This window comes from Pseudopodoces humilis, chromosome 7, assembly GCF_049639895.1.
Source record: "Pseudopodoces humilis isolate 2021_Gansu_Grassland_sample_001 chromosome 7, ASM4963989v1, whole genome shotgun sequence".
In the NCBI taxonomy this organism is placed as follows: Eukaryota; Metazoa; Chordata; class Aves; order Passeriformes; family Paridae; genus Pseudopodoces; species Pseudopodoces humilis.
In genome coordinates this window covers 26,385,318-26,409,341 of record NC_142206.1, presented here as the reverse complement: position 1 = coordinate 26,409,341, position 24,024 = coordinate 26,385,318, and the positions used below count along the sequence as shown (strand labels likewise).

The following is a 24,024-nucleotide window of genomic DNA, read 5'->3' as shown; positions in this document are numbered from 1 at the left end:
GAGAATGTACTTTGTCCTAGTGGTATTACCTCGCCCCATCTTCAAGGTCAAATTTGCATACAGGATACATACATTATATAATTTTTCTGGGGCCAGCTAGCCTTGTTACAGCAGAATCACATAAAGTGGCTGAGGTGTGAAGGCACTTCTGGAGACTGTGTAGTGCAGACCCCTGCCATAAACAGGATTGGCTTCAATAGGTTTTTCAGAGCCATATCCATTTGGGTTCTGAATATCCTCAAGGGTAGAGACCTCACAACCTTTCTGGGCAATCCGTGACAGTATTTGGCAGTGTTTACAGTGTCATGGTAAAAGTGAAATTTTTACTTATGTTTCAGTAGGATTCCCTGCATTTTGGTTTGTGTCCACTGCCTTTTACCTTTCACTGGGCACCACGGGGTGATCTGGTGCAGACTTCTTTATTTTCCTCTCTTCTTCTCAGGCAAATGCCAAATTGACAAGACTGTGTAAGCCTTCTCTGCTTCAGACTGAAGAGTCTCAGCTCGCTCAGCTTCTCCCCATAGAGCAGATGACAATTTTAGAAAGTAGCCTCATGAAGATATTTTTCCAAAGAAAACACTCCAGAAAATCAGTAAATTCCAGGTCAAACAGTAACAAAAGACATTCATAAGTGCTGCAGCTGTCCATTCATGGCTGTCTCAGAGATTTCACACTACAGGCTTTCTCAGTTCTATCACAAGTCTTATTTTTTACAATGTGTGATGAAAAAATGAAATTTAAAATAGCTAGAAACTAAAAGGGAGAGAAATTATGTCTTGAGTCAGTTCAGAAATGTTAATTTCTGAATCACATGCCACCTCATCCACTTTGGCAATTTTGGAGATGCTGGATTCATGTTTTTGGAACACTTGAGACTGGCAGTTGTGTGTGTGTTAATGAGAGGAGAGATGGTCCAGATGCCCTGAAGCCACACTTAGTTCTTGGCTATTGTACAGGCTCTGTAGATCAGAGGCAGTGATACCATTAATCAGGATGAGTACATCACAGCTCAGCAGGCTGTCAGGCAGCCAGTGAGGGAAGAACTTTCAGTTATGAGACAGATCAGCAAGCACAGCCCTCCCACTCCTAGTAAATTAAATATTATACTGGTAATTGCCAAAGTTAACGTATTACCCTATCACCTCCCTTATGTTAAAATACGAGACTCTGAAATGTTATCAGTGGAAATAATTTCAAAGACAGGCAATCTACTACCTTCTAAAGAGAAAACTCCTGGCAGTGTCAAGAAATTCCTTCAAGATTCAGCACAAAGTGTTACATGGGGATCTCCCTAATTGACAGGTATCCTCCCTTGAGCATGTCCCAGTCACAGGGTCTCTGGATTTTAGACAACACCCTTTTTTTAAGCAAAATATCCCAAAGCAATATATCCTGAACAAAGACATGGGGATGAACTCACTCTTTACCTCGAGGAGCTGACTCAGGACCTCTACCGTGCTTACAGACAGTAGGTGCTCTTCTCCCTGCTCATGAGGTGATTCTCTCTGTAGACTGCCACAGCACCAGACTCCTCCTCTTTTCTTGCCAAAGCCCATATTTACAGAACAGGATGGGTCAACCCTTCTAGCTGCCGCTGGAAAAGTTCCTGCCCAAGGTCTGAGAATCAATTTGGTGCTCCCTTGGTCCAGGATCTATGGGAGATGGTAACTTAGAGCAAGTGCAACCTCACTCCACTCCCTCCATCCACAAGATGCAAATCCTTTCTGCCACTTCGCTTTTCCTGGGAAGAGATGTGAAGTAGGAATTAGATTCCAGGTCCTTCAGGCATCAGCAAACACCAGGAAAAGGCTCCAGTTCCTACTGAGCTTCTGAAGCAGCAATTGTACTGCTGGTAGGCCTCTCCCTTCCTACCCTGCCTAGGGACACGATGATCAAGGTCACTGGAATAATTAATTTTCAGTCATAAGGAGTTAATAACCAGGTTTGCCAGACATGTACTATCTGAATCAGACTTAAATCTGATTCTTTTGATATTTCTCACGAAGTTAAATTGCTACAGAGACAATTTATGTGCAATCCCTCTCAGGGTCTGAAGTAACACTGCCTCTGCCACAGTTCTGCCTGCCAAATTTTTGATATGGAGCAAGACTCTTGAATAGACACACTTTTCAATTTGTTAGTTAGGATTGTATTTTTTCTTTGAATGTACAAGATTGTGTGTAATTGTTTGAATACATTGTTTATTAAAAATAGTGTTGTGTTGAACAAATTAATTTTATCCAGCTGTGTGATTTCTATCTTCCTGGTTTGGCCAATGTTTATCAGAAAGAACTGCCCATCTCTCACCCATGTTGAAGCTACAGATCATTTCAACATCTCCACTGCTTGTATTGTGCCTCCTCTGCCAGATATTTTGTGCTTATGTTTTTACAGTAAGCCAATCTGATTGCTACGTGAGGCTCTGGTTACCTACAGCTTCAGATGAAATATTCCACACCAAAACTATCAAAAACTGCAGAAATCCTGTGTGGAATGAAACTTTCTACTTCCGGATACAGAGAAAAGTCAAGGTAAACAACCCAAAACCTCTCTTTTTCATCTATCTCTGGGCAGTGTCTTTCAGTTTAGCCCCAAACCCCTAAACTATAAATGTCTTCAAATGCATTTCTGGGTTTACTTAAAATTCCCCACGTAAGCTGAAGCAAAACAATTCTGGCTTTGCTGGAATCCAGTTTACTCCTAACAGACAGTTATTATTTATGTATGGGTAATGAGAGTCTGACCTCCTTGGGGGAGGCTGATGGGACCCATGACAGTGACAACACAGAGAAATTAAAATGAAAATATAAAATTACACTGTAACAGAAAAACACGTATTTTTCTGAAAGGACATGAAGTAATGGCAGGAGATAATGCCAAATTCTAGTATGATTAAGATCTGTTTGCTGCTGCAAATTGAACTACACTCAAATACCTGTGAGCAGGTGGCTGAAAGCAGAATATCCAAGGATCTAGAAAGGTGATTGTTAATATGAAGTAATCTCTATTGCCTATCTATCCCATATGAAGCAATATAGGACTTTTGGCAATCCATATCCCTCCCTAGAAGATTGCATTTTTTATGAGATCTACTTAAAAGCATAACAGCTGACCCAAAAGAGATCTCAGTTCAGCTTTAGTTGGCAAGACTAAGACCTGGTTCTTACCTTACCTGGTTCTTTATACTCCCTTTCTTACTCTTCCTTCTCACACTTTTTCACCAATACTTTTCTATTTCCTCTCTGTAAAGCTGACACTAAGCCTGGAGGAGCTGCAGAATGTCATTCTTCTTGTATGTCATACATGCTAGTGAATTGGATATTTTTCATTTCTTTTCCCAGAATGTTCTGGAAATTACTGTTTCTGATGATGATGTCATTCGCGATGATGACCGTGCAATTGTGCTTTTTGATGTAGCTAAAATCCCCCTTGGGGAAAGAGTTTTTACAGCATTCCCACTAAACACAGAGGTAAGAGCTTGGTCAGATATTTAGTACAGCATGATGTCCATTCTCTCCCCTCTGTTTGAAGAGATGTACTGACTCCTCTGGTTTTACCACCAGGACCAGCTTGGTGATAAAAATGTAGCAAAATTTATTAACATCCTGGAAACTGCACATCAGTGACAAAATAGATGGCCTTCTCAAATTCCTGTTGGTTTCCTTTGGCGCAGGTCATGGCCAAATTCCCAAGCCCCAGAGTAGATGCAATTTTATGGAAGCTTTGCACTTTCAATAATCTGATAGAAAATAAGAGTTTGTCTAATCCTCATAAAGACTATAAAAACCAAAACAATGCAAGCACAGGGAAATGATCTGTTTCCACAATATTTTCCTAAATACTAAGCCTTAGCATATCATGTTCAGCATATGGAAGCTGGCAGAGAAGAAAGTGTGAAATGGGCTTGTTAGGGAGATTTATAAGTATCAAACACTCTTAGTTCTGCAAGTACAATTGAGAACTTTCCCTTGGGGGAGAAAAAGCTGCCTCAGTCTATTTAATGCCTATTTAATGCTGATAATAGGAAGTACAAAACAGAATATTTTTACTTATTAAATGTAAAGGATACAGTGCTTGCAAAAATTAAGGTTACTTTGAAAACCTCTGTACATGCTACTTGAGCTTCTCTTATTTTATTTTCAGGGGAAGGAGGAGCTGGAAGTTGAGTTTGTATTGGAGACCATGTGAGTAAAACTCCATTATTATTGGCAGCTTGGAGTTATACATTAGTGCAGGGAAACCTTTTGTAGATCCAGTATCACCTTAAGAGCCAGAGACAAGTTTTTCCAAACTTAATATGTGCATTAAAAAAAATCATTGTACAAAAGGAAAAGTGCCATGACAGGGAGAGTTGAGAATCTTTTATTCTGAGACTTTCTCTTAAGATTTTTGTCTTGCATAGTTCAGAGTTGGCTGGGAAATCCCACTGCAGTAAGTCTGCAGGTTTACTGGACAGTTTTCTCTGGGAAAATCATGGCTGAGGAGAACGTTGCTACCCAACTTGTGTCATGCCTGTGCTACGAAGGCTGTTGCAAGGACTTCCCAGGTGCCTTACAGCAATTTAATAATTTCTGCTGGGTCATTATGTGACATCTAGTGTCAAGGGAGCATACTTACAGAAATAATAAGAAGGAGTAAAGAAAACAATAGTAATAAAAAAATTAGAGAGAGAAATGTGTTCAGTTCAGGACAGTATCCAGAACATATTGTTTATAAAATATGTATTATTTGTTCTTCTTTTCCAGCCAGGGTCCTCCTGAAACCATCATCACAAATGGGGCAACAGTGGTAAAATAATGTTTTGTTCTTTTGTGTTGTTTCCCACATCATTCCTTACCACGGCTGACTATAATGTCAGTGAGGGAAAGTCTTTATTCTTTAATGATACTTTCTCTTAGGAGCTTTATCTTTAAAGAGACCAGCATGATCTTAGAGGAGCCTTCTGGCTATTATAATTTTCCCTTGTTTTGTCTGTATCCATTGAAAATGACAATGTGAATTTAGCATAGCACCATCTTCCCATGTGACAATAAATTAATTCTCACATTCACTGTGCCTGGCAAAACTGTCCAACACAGCTGGCCCCCCACATTCAAACAATGGCCTTTCCTACAGTGATCCTTTCAGCATCTGCCAGCACTGGTGGTGTGATGGCTGGATGATTATCTAATTCTCTGTCCTCATCACACCTACTGTAGTGTCGTGAAGAAGCCTGTCTGGAAGTTCATTTGGACAGCAGGAGGCAAAAGAGGCGTTTTTCGGGTAAGATTGTTACTTCTTAAAATAAATATTGTCTCTAACAAGGCCTGGACATTGCATCAGCAAACTACTAAGGTTTTAATTGATCACATTTAAGGTGATCTATACAAAATTTGCAGTAGGGAATGCCACCAGTCCTGCAGCAGGTATAGGTTCAGGGTTCTGACTTCATGGAGAGTCTTGTGCCAGACTAGAAACAACTGGAATCAGATGCTTGTACAGAATGTATCTAAAACCCAAGCTAAGATTCTGCAAACCTCTGCTGCAGTACTGCTAAACCCTGAAGAAGCTTCCTCAGGTGTTATAGTCCATGGTGTTAACTTTGCTCAGGATCTCTGTCACTTTGACTTACGCATATGCACAGAAACACCTCATTTTTTGCAGGGGTTAGCCACTCAGCAGCTGGCTCCTGCCTGACCCTGGTCAAGATCCAGAATCTAGAAGTTCCTCTGCCCACATCCCCTGAGGGGTTGGATCTGGTAGGCAACCTCAGAGCATGCATAACGCACACTGGCAGGATTACCTAAGCTATTCATATAAATAGGGTCATCTGCTGCAGAGTCAGATCTTATTTTAGGGGGCTGAGAACTTCTTCAGCTCATTATTTGGCGTGGGATGAGGATTATTTACTGTGCAAAGTACCTGGTTGTATTCACTGTGTCATGATGAAACTGCAACAGAAAAGCAGCAATCCAAAATTCAGTGCCATCCGTGTCACATTCCCATCTGACTTCTTGCTCAGCACATTATAATGATACAGTCACCTGAAAGGTTTGGGGTTTGGATCACTTTTAGAATATAGATTTCCAAATATAAAGGAAGAGGAGAAGCAATTTGTTCAAAGCTACCTTTTGCTTCTTTTTTTTTTTTTCTCTCTCTTTTTGTTTACAATTGTAAGTAACTTTATGTATGCGTTTTATCTCATTGTTTTAGAGAATGAGCTAACATTTACAGTGAGAGGATCCTTTGAAGAAACCAAGACAGTTTCAGTGGGCTGTGACTCCCGCTCCCCTCTCCCAGATCCCACTTTCTTCCACTATGCCAGATACAAGCAACCCTCCCTGGATGTTGCACTCAGGAAGAAGACGAAGCTTCCCACCTTTGTACGTTATTCCAGAACATGGTAGACAACACAGACAGTTCTATGACCTGACATTTACATGTGAGTGGGGAGCAAGAGGAAGACATTTCTGTTTTAACCAAAAAGCACTCCATGCTCCTTTTCAGTGTACTTGCATGTCATGTGGACCAAGGAGGAGAAGTGTCCCCTTGACAATCCCTCTGAAGTCACTCCCCTCTGAGCAGGAAGTAGTTGGTGAGGTGAGTGTGTGCTGGCCATGGGGAATCCTTTGCAAGTTTTTGGAAGTTCTTTCTGATTTGCATGAAGCAGAAACCAAGGACCACTTCTCTTTATACAGACAGCTGTTTTCTAACCTCCCTCCAATCTAGGGCAATGCATAGTGAAGTGAATTATTTGGAACAAAGTAAAATGGGAAATCCAAGGGAAAAGGGGGAAGAAGAAAAACAGCTAAGCTGTGGCTCATGCTCCTTTTACTGTCCATGTCCTTAAGGAGGCTGGAGATGACTGGGTGCTGCTGGGACAGAGTGGTGAGGCTGAAGCCTGGCACACTGCCCCGGGAAGCAAACCCGAGCCACACGTGTGGGGTGCTCAGCCTCTCTGGCTTCCCCTTGCTACGGGAGAGGCTCTGGTTTCAACACCCATCTTCAGTGGTGGATCCTTCCAGGGAGGTGAGCTGCAGCACTGCAGCTCTTCTGGTATTTATTTGTGTAGCTAACTAGCACCAGGCAAGCTACACCAAGTTTTATGGGAGAGATAACGTGTGGACTACAGATGATAGTGTACTAAAGTCTTCATCTATTAAATCAGTGCAGATCTCTGGTTACTATTGAAATATTGAGAAGAGATATCATTTTCTTTGAGATTCAGAGTTTTGTAGGTGTCGTGATGACCCGAAAGATACATGCCTTAGTCTGACTGGGGGAAAGGGACTATCCTAAACAAAATATCAATAATCATTATTGTACCTTTTCAATTTTCAGCACAGAAAATTTGATTTGCTCCTTAAGGTGAAAAAATGGTAAGACACCTGTGGATTTCCCCCTGGTTGTTTGTATTTAGATAGTTGTAAATCAAGTTCCAATCCCACTGTTACTGCCTTTGTCCTGAATGCTGGTCCATCTTCATCTCAGACTATAAAATAAAATGCACTCAGTACATAATGCAAAGATTTTCAGCAATGGAGTTTTTGTAATGGGATGGGGAGTTAAGAAACGGTTTTATAAAGAACACACCAATTTTCTGTTCATACTGTGCTGCAATTAATATTACATGGTAAAGGTTACTGTAGACACACTGTAGACATCTACTATTTATTGCCAAATGCAGATTCTCAATAAAAGCAATATTTCAAAACTAACTGAAAAAAACCTGTTTCCCAAAAGGTCTCTTTAGCTGTTTCCTTCCACTAAAAGATCAAAATCAGAGTGCCTGGGTACTCTAAGATGTGAAAAAAAATGAAATCATAAATGTACCTGCATTTATTGTTTTAATGTCTACTCAAAGAGATAAATGCAAATAAACTTAATGAAGGGATTGCTTATTTCTAAACCAAGGAAACACACCATTTTGGAATATTGTTCAGACCTTAGTAAAATTTATAAGATGGATATGCTACATTATGTAGTATATTGTAACAGAAGAGACCATCCAGAAAAGCAGGTGCTTTTTCCATCATGCTGTTTATTTTCAGTAAATATGCTATGAAATATGCATGCAGTTCACCACTGTCATTTGAAAACTTCTTCCTTAGAACGCCTATGCAAGGTTTTCATAGCAGCTTTCAAACCACAAATGTAGTGCTTATAGACATCAAAGGAACACCTGAGCATGTAAATCTGCAACTTTAGTAGAAGAATGTTTTGCAGGCATCAGTGGAAGTTTGCACAACTTTTAAAAGCCACCTTTGAAACACTGCCCTCTGCAGGCTTCTGGATTTATGTCTGAAAAGGGGCGGCTGTTTGTAGCTGTATTTAATTCCAGGCATCTTTGGCAGGGAGAAAAAAAATTCCTTTCAGTTCAAAGGCAGATGGACTGTTTTTCTCTGAGAACAAACCAGAACATTTAATATCTTCCTGCTTTGCTTTATAAAGACCTGCTAGTGAAGGCATGTCTACTTAGGAAGTAAAGCAATTAAAGTGGTGGCTTAGGCCACAAACGTGATGTATGATACCTGCTCCCTGTTCCAGCCAGGAAGACCTAGATGTGCGCCTGGGGTTTGATCTGTGTGTCCAGGAACAGGATTTCATTCGCAAGAGGAAGAAGGTGGTTGCAGCTGCCTTGAAGGACATTCTCCATCTGGAAGAGGACTTGCAGGACAATGAGGTATCTGAGACATAATTATTCTCTGCTTTCTGCACAGGTGAGCATCAAAACATAGCATTGATGGTCACATTTTTTTGGAAACCTTGTAGTTTCCTGTACAAGCTACAACTGAGTTCTTTTCTCAGTGGCTGACTTCTTTTCTCTGTTCTAGGGATGAAATGAGTACTCATCATAAACATGAATAAAAAGCCTGTAGCCCTAGAGAATCTAGCCTTGTGCTCAGTAGCAGTCTGCCCCATAAAGTAGAGAAGGGCTTAGGTGCTCTCAGAACCAAGGCCAAAGTTTCTTTTTGGCCAGATCTGAACAGCGGATTCATCACTTCATTCCCTCATGGTTGAAACTGGATTGTGTTTTGTTTACCCTTTGTGCCACCATCTAAGTTCCTATTGTGTGAGCACAGCACGCTGCCAATCTGACTTCACCTGCTCAGCATGTTCTTGCTCAGCAAACAGGATTGATAACAGAGGTTTTAAGGCAGAGGAAAAATCAGGTTTCTTTTTTTTAATTATGCATCCATGACTGGAGTGTGAAGCCTAAACTCAAATGCAGACATGATAAATTTTCTTGTTTTCACCTAAACTGCGTTCTTACAGAGCTGGACCTTTCAGATGCAAGACTCTGCCTTTCATGGGTCATTCCCTTCCCCTCAGATATAGAGTCCATACTTCCCTGCTGAACATACAATCTCTCTGTATTCTTTTGATTTGTACATGACATTCATTCACTCCAAAGCATAATAGCTGTTTTTACTGTTAAAGAAGCCAATTCATGTTTATGAATTAATTATTTTCCTAAGAGTTCCAGTCCCTGGACTTCTGTATGATCACAGAAGCAAGTAATTGCTGCTCTCTTGCATACCTAGTACTGTATATACATATGTGTTAGGTGGAGTGAGCATGATTTCTCTTTCCCTCCTTTCATTAAAAGGGAGTGGTGTCACAGCCTCTGGCTTCAGGGGTTCTGAATTGGCCTGTGCTCCTAAATCCATCAGTCATGACATTTCTAGTATGGCCTGTGGAATAACTGTACAATAATTTCAGCAAACTTCAGGAAAAGAGAAGTTTTCACTGCTCACATGGAAACTCTGAAACAGCACTGATATTTTCTGGTCTCTTGTATCTGACAATAATCTGATTCAGTTGAAAGAAGGTCCTCTAATTTTTGCTGCTCTGTAGTAATGGTTTTCAAACAGAGCACTGAAAATGTGATAATGGATTTCATGTTCTAATGCAGAGCTGCTTGACAGAGGGAAATATGAAGTATTTCTTACTCCTTACATGCCCCATTATTCATTCAGGCTTTTCTTCACATTGGACTGGTGGCGTATTTTTTACTACTTTATCAGTGCTGTAAATTTCTCATTCTAATCAGAGATGTCTCTGTCCCTTCTTAGACCATGTCACTAAATGCATGTATTTTGGGATTGAACAGGTACCTGTGGTGGCAATCATGACAACGGGAGGTGGAACCAGAGCTCTGACAGCCATGTATGCTCACCTCCTCAGTGTGCAGGAAATGAATGTCTTGGACTGTGTCTCATACATCACTGGTTTATCTGGAACAACATGGTAAGACCAAGACAAGAGCACAGAAATTTTTCCGTAATTGACATCAAGGAGTAATCTTGAGTTATATGAACCTAACTACCAAGAAAAGGCTTTCTTTTTCTGCTGTGGCTTGTTGTTGTTGTTGTTGTTGTTTCTTTCAGTGGGTGTTTTCCCGCATTTGCAATTAATTAAATATGCGGATAGTACCAAACACGTGGTGTTTTTTCATATAAATGAAATGATGCAATACACAAACCTCCATAACTTCCCAGAGCTCTGCTTCAGAATGCACACTTTTCCTTTAGTTTTTTGTTTGTTTGGTTTTTCTTAGGACCATGTCAAACTTGTATGAAGATCCTGCCTGGTCCCAAAAGGATCTCAAGGAAACCCTCAATGATGTCCGAAAGCATGTACTTAAAAATAAGTTTGTTACTTGTTTTGCCCCTGATCGTCTGAAATACTATTTGGAAGAGTTGCACCAGAGGAAACAGGAAGGACATCAGCTGTGTTTCACAGATCTATGGGGACTCATCATTGAAACCATGTTACATGATGAGGTACAATAACAGCACCTTTCTCTTCAGATTTGAATATCTAGTGAATACAGCACTGAGGAAAGACAGTAAATCAAAAACTAGTTGAGATTGGAAGGGACATCTGGAGTTCATCTTGCCCAAGCAGGATTAGCAAGGGCCAAGATACCCTGATCTATGGGCTTTGAATATCTCCACAGCTGAAGGCTCCACAAATTCTCTGGGCAACACATGCCAATGTTTGACCACCCTTATGCAAAAGAGGTTTTTTTGTTTGCTTGTTTATTTTTCATATAGATGCCTAATGCATGTGCCTTGGCAGTACCATTCATTATGTCTGTAATTATACAGATCTTAACATCACACTGGTACAGAAAAGATGGGAATGAAAAGAAATAACAGGAAACTCACAGTATGAGCAACTTTTCATTTATTCCCCACAGAATCTAAAAGGGGCTTACAAGAAGGCTAGGGAGGGACTATTCACAAGGGCATGTAGTGGTAAGACAAGAGGGAAATGGCCTTAAGATGAAGGAGAGTAGGTTTAGATTAGGTATTAGGAAGAATTCTTCACTTTGAGGATAGTGAGACACTGGAACGGGTTCCCAAGAGGTCATGGACTCCCCATCCCTGCAGGGGTTTAAGATGGGGTTGGATGGGGAGCAACCTGGTCTTGTGGAAGGTGTCCCTGCCTATGGCAGTGGGATTGGAACTAAGTGGTTTTTAAGGGCCCTTCCAACCCCAACCATTTGTTGGTTCTGTGAATTCACATGTAAATATTAGAATGAAAATCCTGCTGCTCTTTTAAAAGAGCTGCACGATAAGGCAAGGCAAAGGAAAATCACCGGCCCAAAGGCAGTATCTCTGAGCTGGTAATAATCACCCTGCAAACATCTCCATCAAGACCTGTGTTCAGGTTTTATTTTAATCTTCATGAATATTTCTTTCCCACTAGGCCATTTATACTTTAGAACGAGAAAACATTTCCCCTGTAATATGATTAACCCCACACACATCCACATTTCTACTGCACAGTGGTAGACTCCCTGGGATTGTGCTCAGCAGGGAGCTGTGAGTGTCCCCATAGCCCTGTCCCCTGACCAACCCAAGGGAATTAGCCCAAGGGAAGCCTGGTGGCACTGGTGGCACAGCCATCCTTCCATGGGCTGCTCTGGTGATGGGGAGCACCTGTAGTTCTGCTCGTAGGAGCACACTCACAAACCTTGGTTCTGCTCCCAAACCATCCCACCCTTTCCACCCTGCCTGAGCTCTGTAGCAGAAGGGCCAAGCCTTGCTGAACATTAACTCTGCATGAACCTTGTCTCTGTCACAGGTCTGAGGAAAAGAGGTTTTTCTGGGCAGTCAGAGAGGCGTTTACTCTTTCATAATGAAATATTTCCTGTCAAAAGTGCTTTTCGAACATTCCCAGTCATTTTTTCTGAAATAAAAAATATAGGTGACAGCATTTTCTCCTTACCATATTCTTTCAACACATGAATTTAGGATTATTTGTGTGGTGAAGCGTTGGGGCAGGGATAGGAGTGACAGCACCTTTCTGAACTAAGCAACTGGGGAGCATCCTTGTTGGAATCATGTATGCACTGCATTGCCAGAACCCCAGGTTAGATGAAGTGGGAGGCTCTTTGTGTCATCCAGTTCTCCTCAGCTACTGTCATTCTTCAAAACAGGAGGACTGCCATAAGCTCACAGATCAGCAGCAGGCACTAAATCAGGGTCAAAACCCCCTGCCCATCTACCTCTCTCTCAATGTGAAGGATAAAATCAGCGACCAGGATTTTAGAGGTAACAATACTCCAGAACTGCATTTCATGTTTAATCTCAGTTGGGGTCAATTTAGGATTAGCTAAAGATATCAATTAAATGCACAAATACTTTGAAAGATTAATCCACCTCAGAGGAGAAATATTATATGGTTAATATTTTGAAGACCTTAGTATAATTCTGTATTCAGGATCAAAAACAGGACAATAGAAGACATTATGTGCTTTCTGTAGAAACTGTCAAAAAGTTTATAGAGACATGTAGATGTAAGAGGACAATTTGTTCTGCTTTTGTTCATTTGTTCAATTGTTTACTGCTGTGAAATGTACAGTGGATAAATGCCTGCTTGCAAAGTGCCTTAATTAGAAACCAGTCTGCCTTAATCTGGCCAATATTTTGTTTTATTCAAATAATTATGCCTCTGCTGCTGTAATCAGTCTATCTCATGCCTTTTCTTTTAGAATGGGTGGAATTCACCCCCTATGAGGTGGGATTCCCAAAATACGGTGCCTTCATTCGTGCAGAAGATTTTGGCAGCGAGTTCTTCATGGGTCGCCTGATGAAGAAAGTCCCAGAATCCAGAATCTGCTTTTTGGAAGGTGATTTGTTGTTCTGGGAAAAAGTAATATAATGTAATCTGTTCCTGCACAAACCCCTCTTCTGAAATTTAACAGTTAGTGTGTTTTTATCTGCCAGGAGCAGTATATGGTAAAATACCAGAATAGCAGGTCACAATCTGCAGGATTTTTCATTTTCTCTGTGATCTTATTCATCTTAACAGATTTATTGATTTCATCTGTGGTTATGCTTACTGACATGAGACCTTCTTTCTCTCTCTCTCTCTCTCTCTCTCTCTATATATATATATATATATATGTTTGTCAGCAACAAAAGTTGTGTATCATTGCTGCTAAGTTAAATCATCAGTTTCTTCTGCAGCCTTAGTCTCTAAAATACACCTTTTTATCTACAGAGTTCCTGCCACATCTAGCCCTGATTAATTCTTAAGATAAAATTTCCATTTCAGAGTGCAAATAGGTTGTAATATTTATCGTTTTTTTCCCTCTTGCATAAAAAAGTGAAAGCAGTAAGGAAACATTTCTTCCCTTTGCAAAAGCAATCTCTTGCCTCATTGTTTTTTCTACTTCCACCAACTGCCTAAAGGGAAAAGGAAGTTTCAGGGGGTTTCTTGAGAAGCAGAAACTTTTTCCTTGTGTGGAGATTTCACTGCAGTTAATGGTGTGGCATAAGGAAGCAACTTAGAATCTCTCTGTCCCTGGCTACAATTTCAGAAAAGGACCCAGGTCTTCCCTTCTGTGTTCAGAAATGCTGTCAGGTTACCCCACCCCCTTTCTACACCTGGGCACTTTCTTCCTGCCTTCTCTAGAATGATGCAGAGACATTTCTGCCCCTGTTCCCTGAAGTGTCCAGTGACACAGTTATTCAAAAAGTTTAAATCAAATTCCTTTGCACCCCATTTATTTTCTGTCAAATACATCCTGTGCCACAGGGATCTGGAGCAGTGTATTTTCCTTGAATCTCATGGATGCTTGGTATATATCTGTTAATTCAGAAGACTTCTGGCACAAATGGACACAAGACAAAATTACTGACATAGGTGGGTTGTTCTTATGTGATTATTTTGTTTTATTTTATCTTTTTTTTTACTTTTCCTCTGTGCTGCTACTTACTGAATTTTTCAAAGCCCTTTTAGACTATTCTCCTCAGGAATTTCCATTATCCACATGTAGACCAGAAATTCATGCCATGCATTGTATATAGCAGTTATTTTAGTTGTATGTGAAAAGAACCCACAGGATCCAACACAGAAAAATGAAAGAGACAATGGCCCTCTTATGAGATGTTTTCTGAGCACGAGGGTAAAACTAGAGAAAAAGATCCCTGTAGATGTAAGATGTTCCCATAGCATTCCACAGTATTCCATCTCCTCTCTCAGAAGTTGAAGCACCAGAGAAATGAGAGCAAACAACATTCTTGCATCTCTGAAGTCTACAAAACATTGACACAAACTTCAGTTACTACTGGAAGTCATTCCAAACTAGTCATAAGGATGAGATCTGCAAAACATGATACCAAATTAAGAAAGATCTGCAGGGTCAGATTTCAAGGACAAATACACAAGACAAACACATTACAAAGAAAATATGACAAGGAAGAGAAGTATTTCAAAAAGGCTTCCTTATTCTATCTTCTAACACTTGTAAGGGAGTAATTTCTGGTTGATCAACCAAGGATTTTGTATTTGCTGGTGAGAAGCATTAATTATGTTTGTGCGTCTGAGAGATTGTTATTGTGTGGCTTTTTATGTGTCTGAGAGAGATAATGTGGCATGGAGTGGCAAAGGAAGACAAGTGCAAGATATTTAATGGATAAAATCATGGCAAAGCAAAGAAATTTCTAGTTGGTGAGGTGGACTCTTTCGCAGCAAACAAAGCCTTTATCATGTGAAATGAGAAGAAGAAAGGGATTTTTCAAAGCTTAGCTAAAAAAACATGAGATTTGTGAAAATCCTGGAAGTAAAAAGAGAAAGAATCCAAGTTTTCCAACCATATTAAACCAAAGGATGACTTCACAGATTGACTTCAACAATGAAGCCACTTATATAAATTGTTGTTCTTCCCTCTGCAGGTGATGAGGCCTTATTCCCTACAAGACCAAATGAGCTGGATACTCGAGTGGTTTGTCCTCCTGACAGCTTTTCAGAAATTTTCCGAGATGTTGCAATGTTACGTCCGGCAGCCTCAGAAATCCATAACTTCCTGAAAGGCCTCCAGATAAACAACAACTACCTAGAGAGCGAGTTTTCCAGGTGGAAAGGTATGGTAGCAACACCCTGCTTAGAGTTACAGTTTAAACCATCCTTGTGAAAAAGAAACAATCCTTAAAAAGTTATCGGGCTAACTGCTTTCCTGTTTCATTCTGATAGTATTTGAAGCTGTTTGTCACTGAAAGCTAAGATTAGGTAGCAGGAGAGGCTTCAAAATAAATTCTTCAAAAAAATTCATGAAGTCTCATGACTGATAGGTGAAAAGAATCCCAATTATTCACCCAGCACTGTCTGTGCCAGCCAGCTGTTGCTGTGCCTGCGACATGGCACTGGTGCTGTCATACACTGTCTCTTGCCTGGCTCAAAGGATGTGGCAGGGAGCTTTGTTTCCTGTTATATTTTTACTTCTAAGTAAGATATAACCTTTGTAATGGTATTGCCTGTCATCCAGGTAGGGAATTTCTATTCATATATATATATATATCATTAATATCTGTCACTAGATATTCTGTTTAAAATTGTAGCTGTGTTCCTGTTCTCAAAGTGAGCAAGGCACCCAACATATTTAGTCTTTTCACTGTGTTGAGAGAGTGAGGTGCCGTTTTAATTTGTTTCATTAACAGAAAAATAAAAAAAGAAAACTACAAAAAAACCCACATCAACTTATCAGACTCACGCACAAGATGAACTAAGTCTATTCTCCTGAGTGCTATATTAATCCCTTTTAGTCAGAGGAAAGCCAAAGAAATTGCAGAGTAAAGAGTGAAAAGAGGAAGTCATATGAGGAACTGAGAAATTACTGAACTGCAGCCATCAGCTATATAGGTAGGTCTAGGACCCAAGAAAAGTTGAAGTCCCTTTTTGTTAACAATAGACTTTCCTCAGCACTTCTGTTGCCTTGGGCACCTTCTCTGAAAAAACGTGCTTCTTTCCTAGACTGTGAGCTGGACTCCCAGCCCAACCACCTGACAACAGCAACAGACTACCTCATCCTGATTGATACTGCCTTTGCCTTTGCTACCAGTTACCCACCCCTTATGAGACCAGAAAGGAAAGTGGATGTCATTTTGCACTTCAACTACAGCTCAGGTTCACAGACAGGGGTGAGTCTTGCACATTCTTCTTCCCTGATTTCTCTGTTTCATCACTGAGCTCCCAGAACAGCTAATCCTCTACTCATAGAAACTTTTGTTTTTCCCCCATATCTGGGAGGTGTTAATAAGTTAACAGTTTGCTTTTAGCTGGGTGTCACATACCTTTATGGAACAGTAAAAATGTTATCAGGAAGTAATGATTTAGTAAACTGTACCTGCCCATTTTTACATGTAAGTGGCTTTAGCTGATTTGAAGGCAGTCACAAGTAGAATGAATGAAGCTAATTGCCTTTAAACACTGTCTAGTATTTCTCAATTGAATCATACATATTCCTATGCAAGGGAAAATGTACCTTCAGGACAATATAACTGCAACAATAGAAGGGTTTGATGCAGAAGAACAGATAGGCAAATAAATGCAATAAGAGTTTGCATTTAGGAATGTTAAATTCCTTAGGAAGGAGAAGTTGTCTAAAGGCAACTTTTTCATAGCCAAATGTGAAATACAGCCAATGTAGATTTTTAAAGGCAGGCATGTGGACTCAGATCCATCTCACTTAACTCTGCCCTTCCAAGTCCTGGCTCCATAAACAAACTACACCTAAACTGGGTATGTACCATAACCTGTCAGAACCTGTCCCTTGCCTCACAAATATTCCAAATGAAATTAGATTTTGGTCAAATTCAAAGTTCTTCCTGCATGTTCTGATATTTTCTTTTGTTTTGCTTTCCTGTTGTGGCAACAAGCCCCTGAAAGATGCCTCTAAGTACTTCGCAAAACAGGGAATTCCTTTCCCTACAGAGGTGCCAGATGACCAGGAAACTCCACATCTGAAGGAATGCTACATTGTTGGTGATAAAGAGAGCCCAGAAACACCTATTGTGGTATTTTTCCCTCTAGTAAATGACACCTTCAGGGAATACAAAGCACCTGGTAAGTTAACAGTTATCCTTCACATTAACAGGGCCAGTAGCCACTTTCTCCCTCTTTTTTATTGGATAATATCTCTTTTCAAATCATGCTGTAATAAGAGACTTGAACTCTCTACCTAGATCTGAACCATATCAAGAAACTTAAAATGTGTGATTTCTTCTGGACAGTAGAGAAGCATGTGGGATTAACCTTTGGCACATATTTTCCTCTACAGATTTTTTTTTTTTTTGGCTTTTCATAAGCAGATTGTAGTTAAGTGAGGAAAAGAATAGTCTGTTTATCTGCAGTAGCAGAAATTAGCAGGGGTAATTTCCTCTCATACTAGTCATCCTCTCCTGTTAGAGAATGCTCCAAGGAGTCTAAGGTTTTCATTGTTTAAAATAATTTCAAGGCTTACAGTTAGGCAGATAACCTTCAAAACAAAAGTATGAACTAGCAAAGTGATGAAAATGTAACAGTGAAGCATAGTGAAGTGATGAAAGCACAACACTGAGCCATTCCAACAGTGTCTGTTCACTTTGAAATTTGAAGAGTTTCAATAGCAACGTTACCAGGCACTTTTAGACAGACTAATTCTAAGTCCTGGTACTATAACCCACATGCCACAATATTCTCTTGCTACCAGAGTCTCAGTTGCTCCTTTTCCAGATGCTAAAATTCCTAAATCAGATTGAGAGTTCACTTCAAAGCCCCACAGTATACTTGAAAGCCAGAAGTTCTAGGTTAGTACATGGTACATTCAATTTAAAACCAAGTGCAGAAACTATTGTCCCAATTACATCAATTCTTATCCTTTTGTATTAAGTAAGTTGTAAAAAATAATATGGTGCTTTTGCTGTGTTGATGGAGTTCATTACACATTGGAGGTGCACAACTAGGGTTTTGGACAGTATTCAAATAGGCTAAGGGTATTTTTGCATGTACACATACCATTCTACTCCAGCTCTCACCACTGATCAGATAATTGAAAGGTTGCTTTCTGCAGTTGCCCTTTGTAGAGAGAATTAAAGAAAGGAGAAAAGAGGAAAGAAGTAGAAGAGCTGAGATTTAGCTTCCATACTGCACTGCTCTTTTGCATTACTCTGTGAGGGAGTTTGCTTTCCTTCCTCCCCTCAATAATTTCCAGAAAAGAAGGATGCCTAGCCTAAGTCAGTTATCTACTATCAGGTGTACATCTGATGATGTGCAGATGCTAAATGCCAAAAATATATTATCAGGGAGTCTAAAAAGAGGTGTTGCTAGGTATGAAGAAAATTAATTTGATGACATGCATGGTATCTGCATACTGCATACACTTGAGGTGAGCTTGTGTTGCCCAACTGGTTCAGCTGGTAGCTGCAAGACCAGAGTAAACAGGAAGAGAAAGAAGGGGTCCTTGTCATGCCCCCTCAAGCAAAGTGTAAGCTGAGCTGGCACAGAAGAGCTCTGTGCAGGCAGTTTTTTGGGAGGACTGACGCCTTACAGCTGAGACCTGACCTCCATAGCAGCAGGGTGGATGCTGCAGAAGGTCCTGTGAGGCTGGAAGAGGATGTCTGCCCATTTTTAGTGACAGGTAGAGATCATCTTAATTTATGGTGCTTCAGTACTGTGCTCTAGCCCAGATCTAAATTGTACAGCGTGTGAAGTTTTAGTACAATCACATGAACAGGCGGTTTTGCCATAGGCAGCTCATCCATCAGTTTGTTCAGAAGGGGAATTTAGAGTCTGGGCAGTAAACAAGCACAGCTGACATATTCAAACTGGTTAACTTCTGCACTGTTAGGCTATTCCATAATCAAGTAGAAAAGGAATTCTCTGTGTGAGACTTGGACTGCTTCAGTTGAGTGGTACCAGTTCCCTGTAACTCTGTGTAACCAGTTCACTGTCTGCAAAGCTGAGACATCTGTTGGACTCTGAGAGACCCTTCAAGGAAAATCAGAACCCTTTGATCAATGTTGTTAGATCCATGTTGGTACAGAAGATTCCCCAAATGCATGAGGTCTTGTCACTGAGATGCTGACTTTTCCCACTGCCTACCCTCTTGCCATGGGGCTTGTGGTGCAGGTTCCTGTGACTGTGGAGGGTGCTTGTTTGCCACAGTAACACCCTCTTGGCAATGTGATGGTCTCACTGGAGGCTGACAGAAAAATTCTCATGTTTCTGATACCCTTTCTGACAATATTAACTTATATTTCTGGATTGCTAAAGCTCTCTTTCCCTCATGCCAGCTTTCAGAAAATCAAAGGGTCTGTGGAAATGGTGAGGAAGCATAAAAACATATGTGAACCTGGTTTAATCTGGGAAAGAGTTAATTTTCTTCCAACTTGTTTGGGATCTGGAATGAGAAGTACATTGTTCTTCCTTTTCTGTCCCATTAAACTGTTTTTATCTCCACCCACATTTTCTCACTGTGCTCTTCTGATTCTCTCCCCACCCCAGTGGTCAGGGTGCACTGAGCAAGCAGCTGTGCTGCTGAGCTGCTGGCTGGGGTTAAACCGTGATGTGGGGTTGCAGGATAGCACACAGCAGTGGATCTCCACACCCTCAGGTCTCTGCCCCACGGGTGGGATCTTCAGCTGTCCTTTAGCAGCCAAAGGCACGTACTGGAATCCAGTAATCTTCAGAATCCAACAAAATTAATGTACCTCTTCCTTTCCAATAACCTATTTATTCTGTGTACTAGCAGATAGATAGAAGCTCAGCCTGCTCATATGCTGTGTCCCATCTATGCAGAGTCAAGCAAAAACCTGATTTAGTTTAGGGTTGTGATCCACTATTTTTGCTTGCCTGAGAAACACCCAGACCCTAATTGTTTCTGTCAAATTAACCAAGTCATTGTTTGTCTGCTAGGTGTGAAGCGTAGTCCCTCAGAGATGGCAGAGGGTGAGGTTGATGTTGCCAATGCCTGTGGCCCATATTACATAAACAATCTGAGCTATTCAGAGGAAAATTTTGACAAACTGGTGAATCTCAGTTACTACAACGTCCAGAACAACAAAGATTTGATTCTTCGGGCCTTGCATACAGCTGTGGAGCGGAAAAAGCAGCATAAGAAAGAGCAAGCACTGCAAAAAGCACCCGATGGCTCTGGCATGCGTGTGCCTGGCAGAGAGGGAACCCAGCACTTGGCTGGCTGCCCAGCACCAGGGGAATATGAAATAAAGTATCTATGAGTCCTGTTGATGAAGAAGACAAGGAATTTCATTAGGAAGTGAAGAAAAGCCAAAGAATGCTAAGAATAGCACTTCATTTGTCATCAAAAATGCTAAGCCTGTCTGTCAAGCAGAGGGAATAAACTCAAAAAACCAGCTCTTCCTTAATGAACTCATGTGCTTCCCTCGTTGACAACCTCAGGAGCATGGCTAGGTGAGGCTGTGCTCCACTGTGCTTGCCAAGGTGACCTTCCAGGCCAGGGCCAAACTGCGTGGACAAGGAGGTGTGAGGAAGTTTACACTGCCTGTTTGTGTTCTACCTGTGCTATAGAAACAGAGGATTGCCAGTCCAGAAATGCAGCAGAGAACAAAATCCATCACCTCTAAAACTAAATCATGGAAGCCATTTGTGAGCTAAGAAATCTTTATGTGAATGTAAATAAATATTAAATTTATATCCTAAACCACCTCTTTTGAGTAGGAGTTACAGCAAATAAATAGTTTTCATACCAAATATGTGTTTCAGCCACTTATTTTAGGTGCTTCTTCCTCTACTAGCAAGACAAAGGCAACATGCAGACGTTTCATAGCTGCTGAACAATTATTGAAGAAGAAAGTATACCTGCTCCAGACCTAGATGTAAGCTAGTGCAGGATCCTGGGACCCCTTGAGTTTAGGATTACAACTAAGACCCATCTCTACAAGAAGCAACTCACTTATTTTAGCAAGCTGGATTTAAATGCTATTGATAATATGAAACATTCTTTAATATTGATAATATTAAAGTGTTAGAGGCTATTACATTGAAAAGACACAAGAAACACAAAGCAAAACTAAAACTGTATACCTAATATCACTCATGCAAATGTGATTTTTTTAACTTGCTGTAGAGTATGGCAACTGAAGTTAACAGAACATCAACTTTAACCTTGTTGATGCTTTCTTTGTGACATTAACATGTCTCCTTTCCAGTCAGCGGTCTAGGCTTTGGACATGTAAAATTTTGATATGTAAAAGTCTACATTTATTCTTCTAATATTTTTAATTCAATGCTATTGTTTTATTTATTAGACATCTTATATCCACAAGCACATGTTTCCTACAGGCTTCCCCACTCCTCAGTTCTGCTGTAGTATTCTTTGTCAAGAAATCCTGCTATTGTGGGCCAAAAATGGAAGTCTTACAAATTCCTTTGCTCTCAAGTTTGAGGGTCTCCTCCTAGGTGGTGCACAGAGATGTAACGCTTCTGTTTGCCATGTAGGTCAGTGAACACTTCCCTGCAGGAGACAGGAGCCCAGAGAGCTCCTGGACTGTATGCCAGAGTTTACCTGCCATGGAAACGAGAGAGCAAAGACAGCACTCATGCTGATGAATGTACGGGATGGGATGTAGCCAGAGGGCACAGCCAGACCTGGGAATTTGGAAACACTCCCAGGTTCCCATATACAGTTGGAGCTTATTGTCTGAAGGGAAAAAATTATTTCACCAACAGCAGGAAGCATCCAGGCAGGAAGTCTGAAGAGAAGCAGAACGAGGTGTGTGAGTGCAAACACTTCCCTGCCCTTCCTGCTGCTTTCCAGCAGACACGAAAGGGTTGTGGAGAACAATGAGCACTTTACTCCATTTCAAAAATCTTGCATGGAATCTCAGTTTTTTATGTTCAACAAGAATACAGAGTAAAATGTCAGGCCTGATCAAGGAGGTGGAACTGCTTCCACACAAGGTACAAATAGCTGAGGAATCTGTAACCTAAAAAAGAACAGAAGGAGTGAAAGGCAGAGAAGAGAGAGATGTGTGAAGTCGGTGCACCTCTCTTCTATCACAAGACCTAGAGAGGATCAGACAAAACTAGCAAACAGCAGGTTTAAACAAAGTAAGGTAGTTCTGCACACATGTAATTAAGTTTTCTTGTTGATAAAATGTTAAGCATTCAGAAAACTGAATTTTGAGGCATTCACTAGAAAATTTTTAGGGACTGGAAAAATGCAATGGCTCTGCATCTCCCTCAGTCCTGCACTGAATCATGAATTCCAGAGTAGGAGGAGAGTCTGAGGCAGTATTGTACCTGCCCTGTGAGGTATGTGAGCTATGTAAGGTTGTCCAGTCACTAAATACTGGACTTAGCACCACAGACAAGGGGGAAAGGAACCTCACTCCACACTGCAGTATTTAGGTTTTCCACAGCTCACAGATAATTAATAATTAGGAGCAGTCAGACCTCTAAAGATGTGGTGATACAAGACTAATTTAAAATAAATTACTGAACTTAAATAGGGAAGGTGTAACTACAAGGATAACTTAATTACATATGAATTAACCCATAGCGAAAAGTAATGACAATTAAAGGAATACAAAACCAAACTATGAAAAGGAGATTTTAAAAAACGAGGAAACCAGTCTGCAAGACCCTATGTGAAATGGTATAAAATCTTTGGACTCAGCATGGAAATTGCAACAAAAGGGTTGCAAAATATACGCACAGCCCTAAATAAAATGCAAAGCAAGGAACCAAGAAAAGGCAAAGTGGTTAAATGCCCAGAACTGAGCATTGCTAAAGCCTAACATCTGTTCTTTGAGGAACAGCATGGAGAGGAAGGAGATGAAAAGAGCACATCTAAACCTGCTGATGTATTTAGAAAAAACTTGGAGCATATCGAGAAAATGCAGTATTCAATGTGGAAATGAGGTACACAGATAAAAATGTGAAACAGTAGATGTACTGGACCAGGAAAAGGGAGTTTAAATTATATGGATGCTGCGAAGGAGCCGTGTGTCACACAAAACCATTTGTAATATAGTGTTTAAACACAGTTTCAGCAAAAAATTTTACTCCTGTTCTTTTAACTGAGATCCCAGGTTGTATTTTTTTTAGTTAGTGAGCACAAACTTTAATGTCAGAGGACAAAAAATATTTGTTTTATTGATTTCCCCAAGTTTGTAGTGAATCTGGAGTTACACTCCACTAAAATCTCCTGTGAATCAATGGCCAAGGTGATCCTCCTACGAGGCTTAACACAATGCAGGACCTAAGGTTAGAACTAAAGGCCGTATCTTCTACACGCGTCTCACGGAAAGATTTCCATGGTATACGAAGATTTTTCACTGTGTTTAAAACAGTTGCCTGATGTCGTAGCTAAACAGCAAGGCGCTTAGTCATACATCTCTTGTGCACCCAAAAACGGCAATCGTCATCCGAAAAACACGAAAAGCATTTGGGCGATTCTGCGTTCAGATCGGAGCTGTCAAAATGTTTCCGGATTTCATCGCAAGGGGCTGAGATCTTAGCACGGAGGAGCAGCAGGCACAATTAACCTCCAGAGGCGGACTTGTGGCCAAAAAAAAATATATAAAAATTATAATAATAAAAAGAAAATCCTCGGATTTGGAAAAAAAAAAAAAAACAACCAAAAAAACAAAAACCCAGACGGACTTCCCCTCCAGAAAAACCCGAAAGGCAGCCGGCTCCAAGGGCGTGTGCTGCAGGGAGACGGGCCCCGCCCGGCTGAGGAGCGCTGCTGGCACCGCCTCTCGCGGGGCCGGGCCGGGGCGGGCC

At 40.7% G+C, this 24,024-nt stretch overlaps 1 protein-coding gene across 1 annotated transcript in view; it reads left to right on the top strand.

Moving 5' to 3' along the window:
* The window catches only part of LOC102109241 (cytosolic phospholipase A2 epsilon-like), a 35,692-nt gene extending 11,944 nt beyond the window's left edge, over nt 1–23,748 (top strand). Inside the window, exons 4-23 of the mRNA XM_005522595.2 lie at nt 2,395–2,531; nt 3,342–3,470; nt 4,144–4,184; nt 4,746–4,788; nt 5,199–5,262; nt 6,193–6,362; nt 6,487–6,579; nt 7,321–7,358; nt 8,527–8,662; nt 10,094–10,230; nt 10,541–10,766; nt 12,431–12,545; nt 12,986–13,123; nt 14,035–14,142; nt 15,174–15,362; nt 16,249–16,415; nt 17,154–17,340; nt 20,170–20,482; nt 21,733–22,006; nt 23,605–23,748. Of these exons, the coding sequence (XP_005522652.2) occupies nt 2,395–2,531; nt 3,342–3,470; nt 4,144–4,184; nt 4,746–4,788; nt 5,199–5,262; nt 6,193–6,362; nt 6,487–6,579; nt 7,321–7,358; nt 8,527–8,662; nt 10,094–10,230; nt 10,541–10,766; nt 12,431–12,545; nt 12,986–13,123; nt 14,035–14,142; nt 15,174–15,362; nt 16,249–16,415; nt 17,154–17,340; nt 20,170–20,482; nt 21,733–22,006; nt 23,605–23,748 (2,849 nt within the window). The remainder of the gene's footprint in view (nt 1–2,394; nt 2,532–3,341; nt 3,471–4,143; nt 4,185–4,745; nt 4,789–5,198; nt 5,263–6,192; nt 6,363–6,486; nt 6,580–7,320; nt 7,359–8,526; nt 8,663–10,093; nt 10,231–10,540; nt 10,767–12,430; nt 12,546–12,985; nt 13,124–14,034; nt 14,143–15,173; nt 15,363–16,248; nt 16,416–17,153; nt 17,341–20,169; nt 20,483–21,732; nt 22,007–23,604) is intronic.
* The last annotated feature ends 276 nt before the right edge of the window (nt 23,749–24,024 follow it).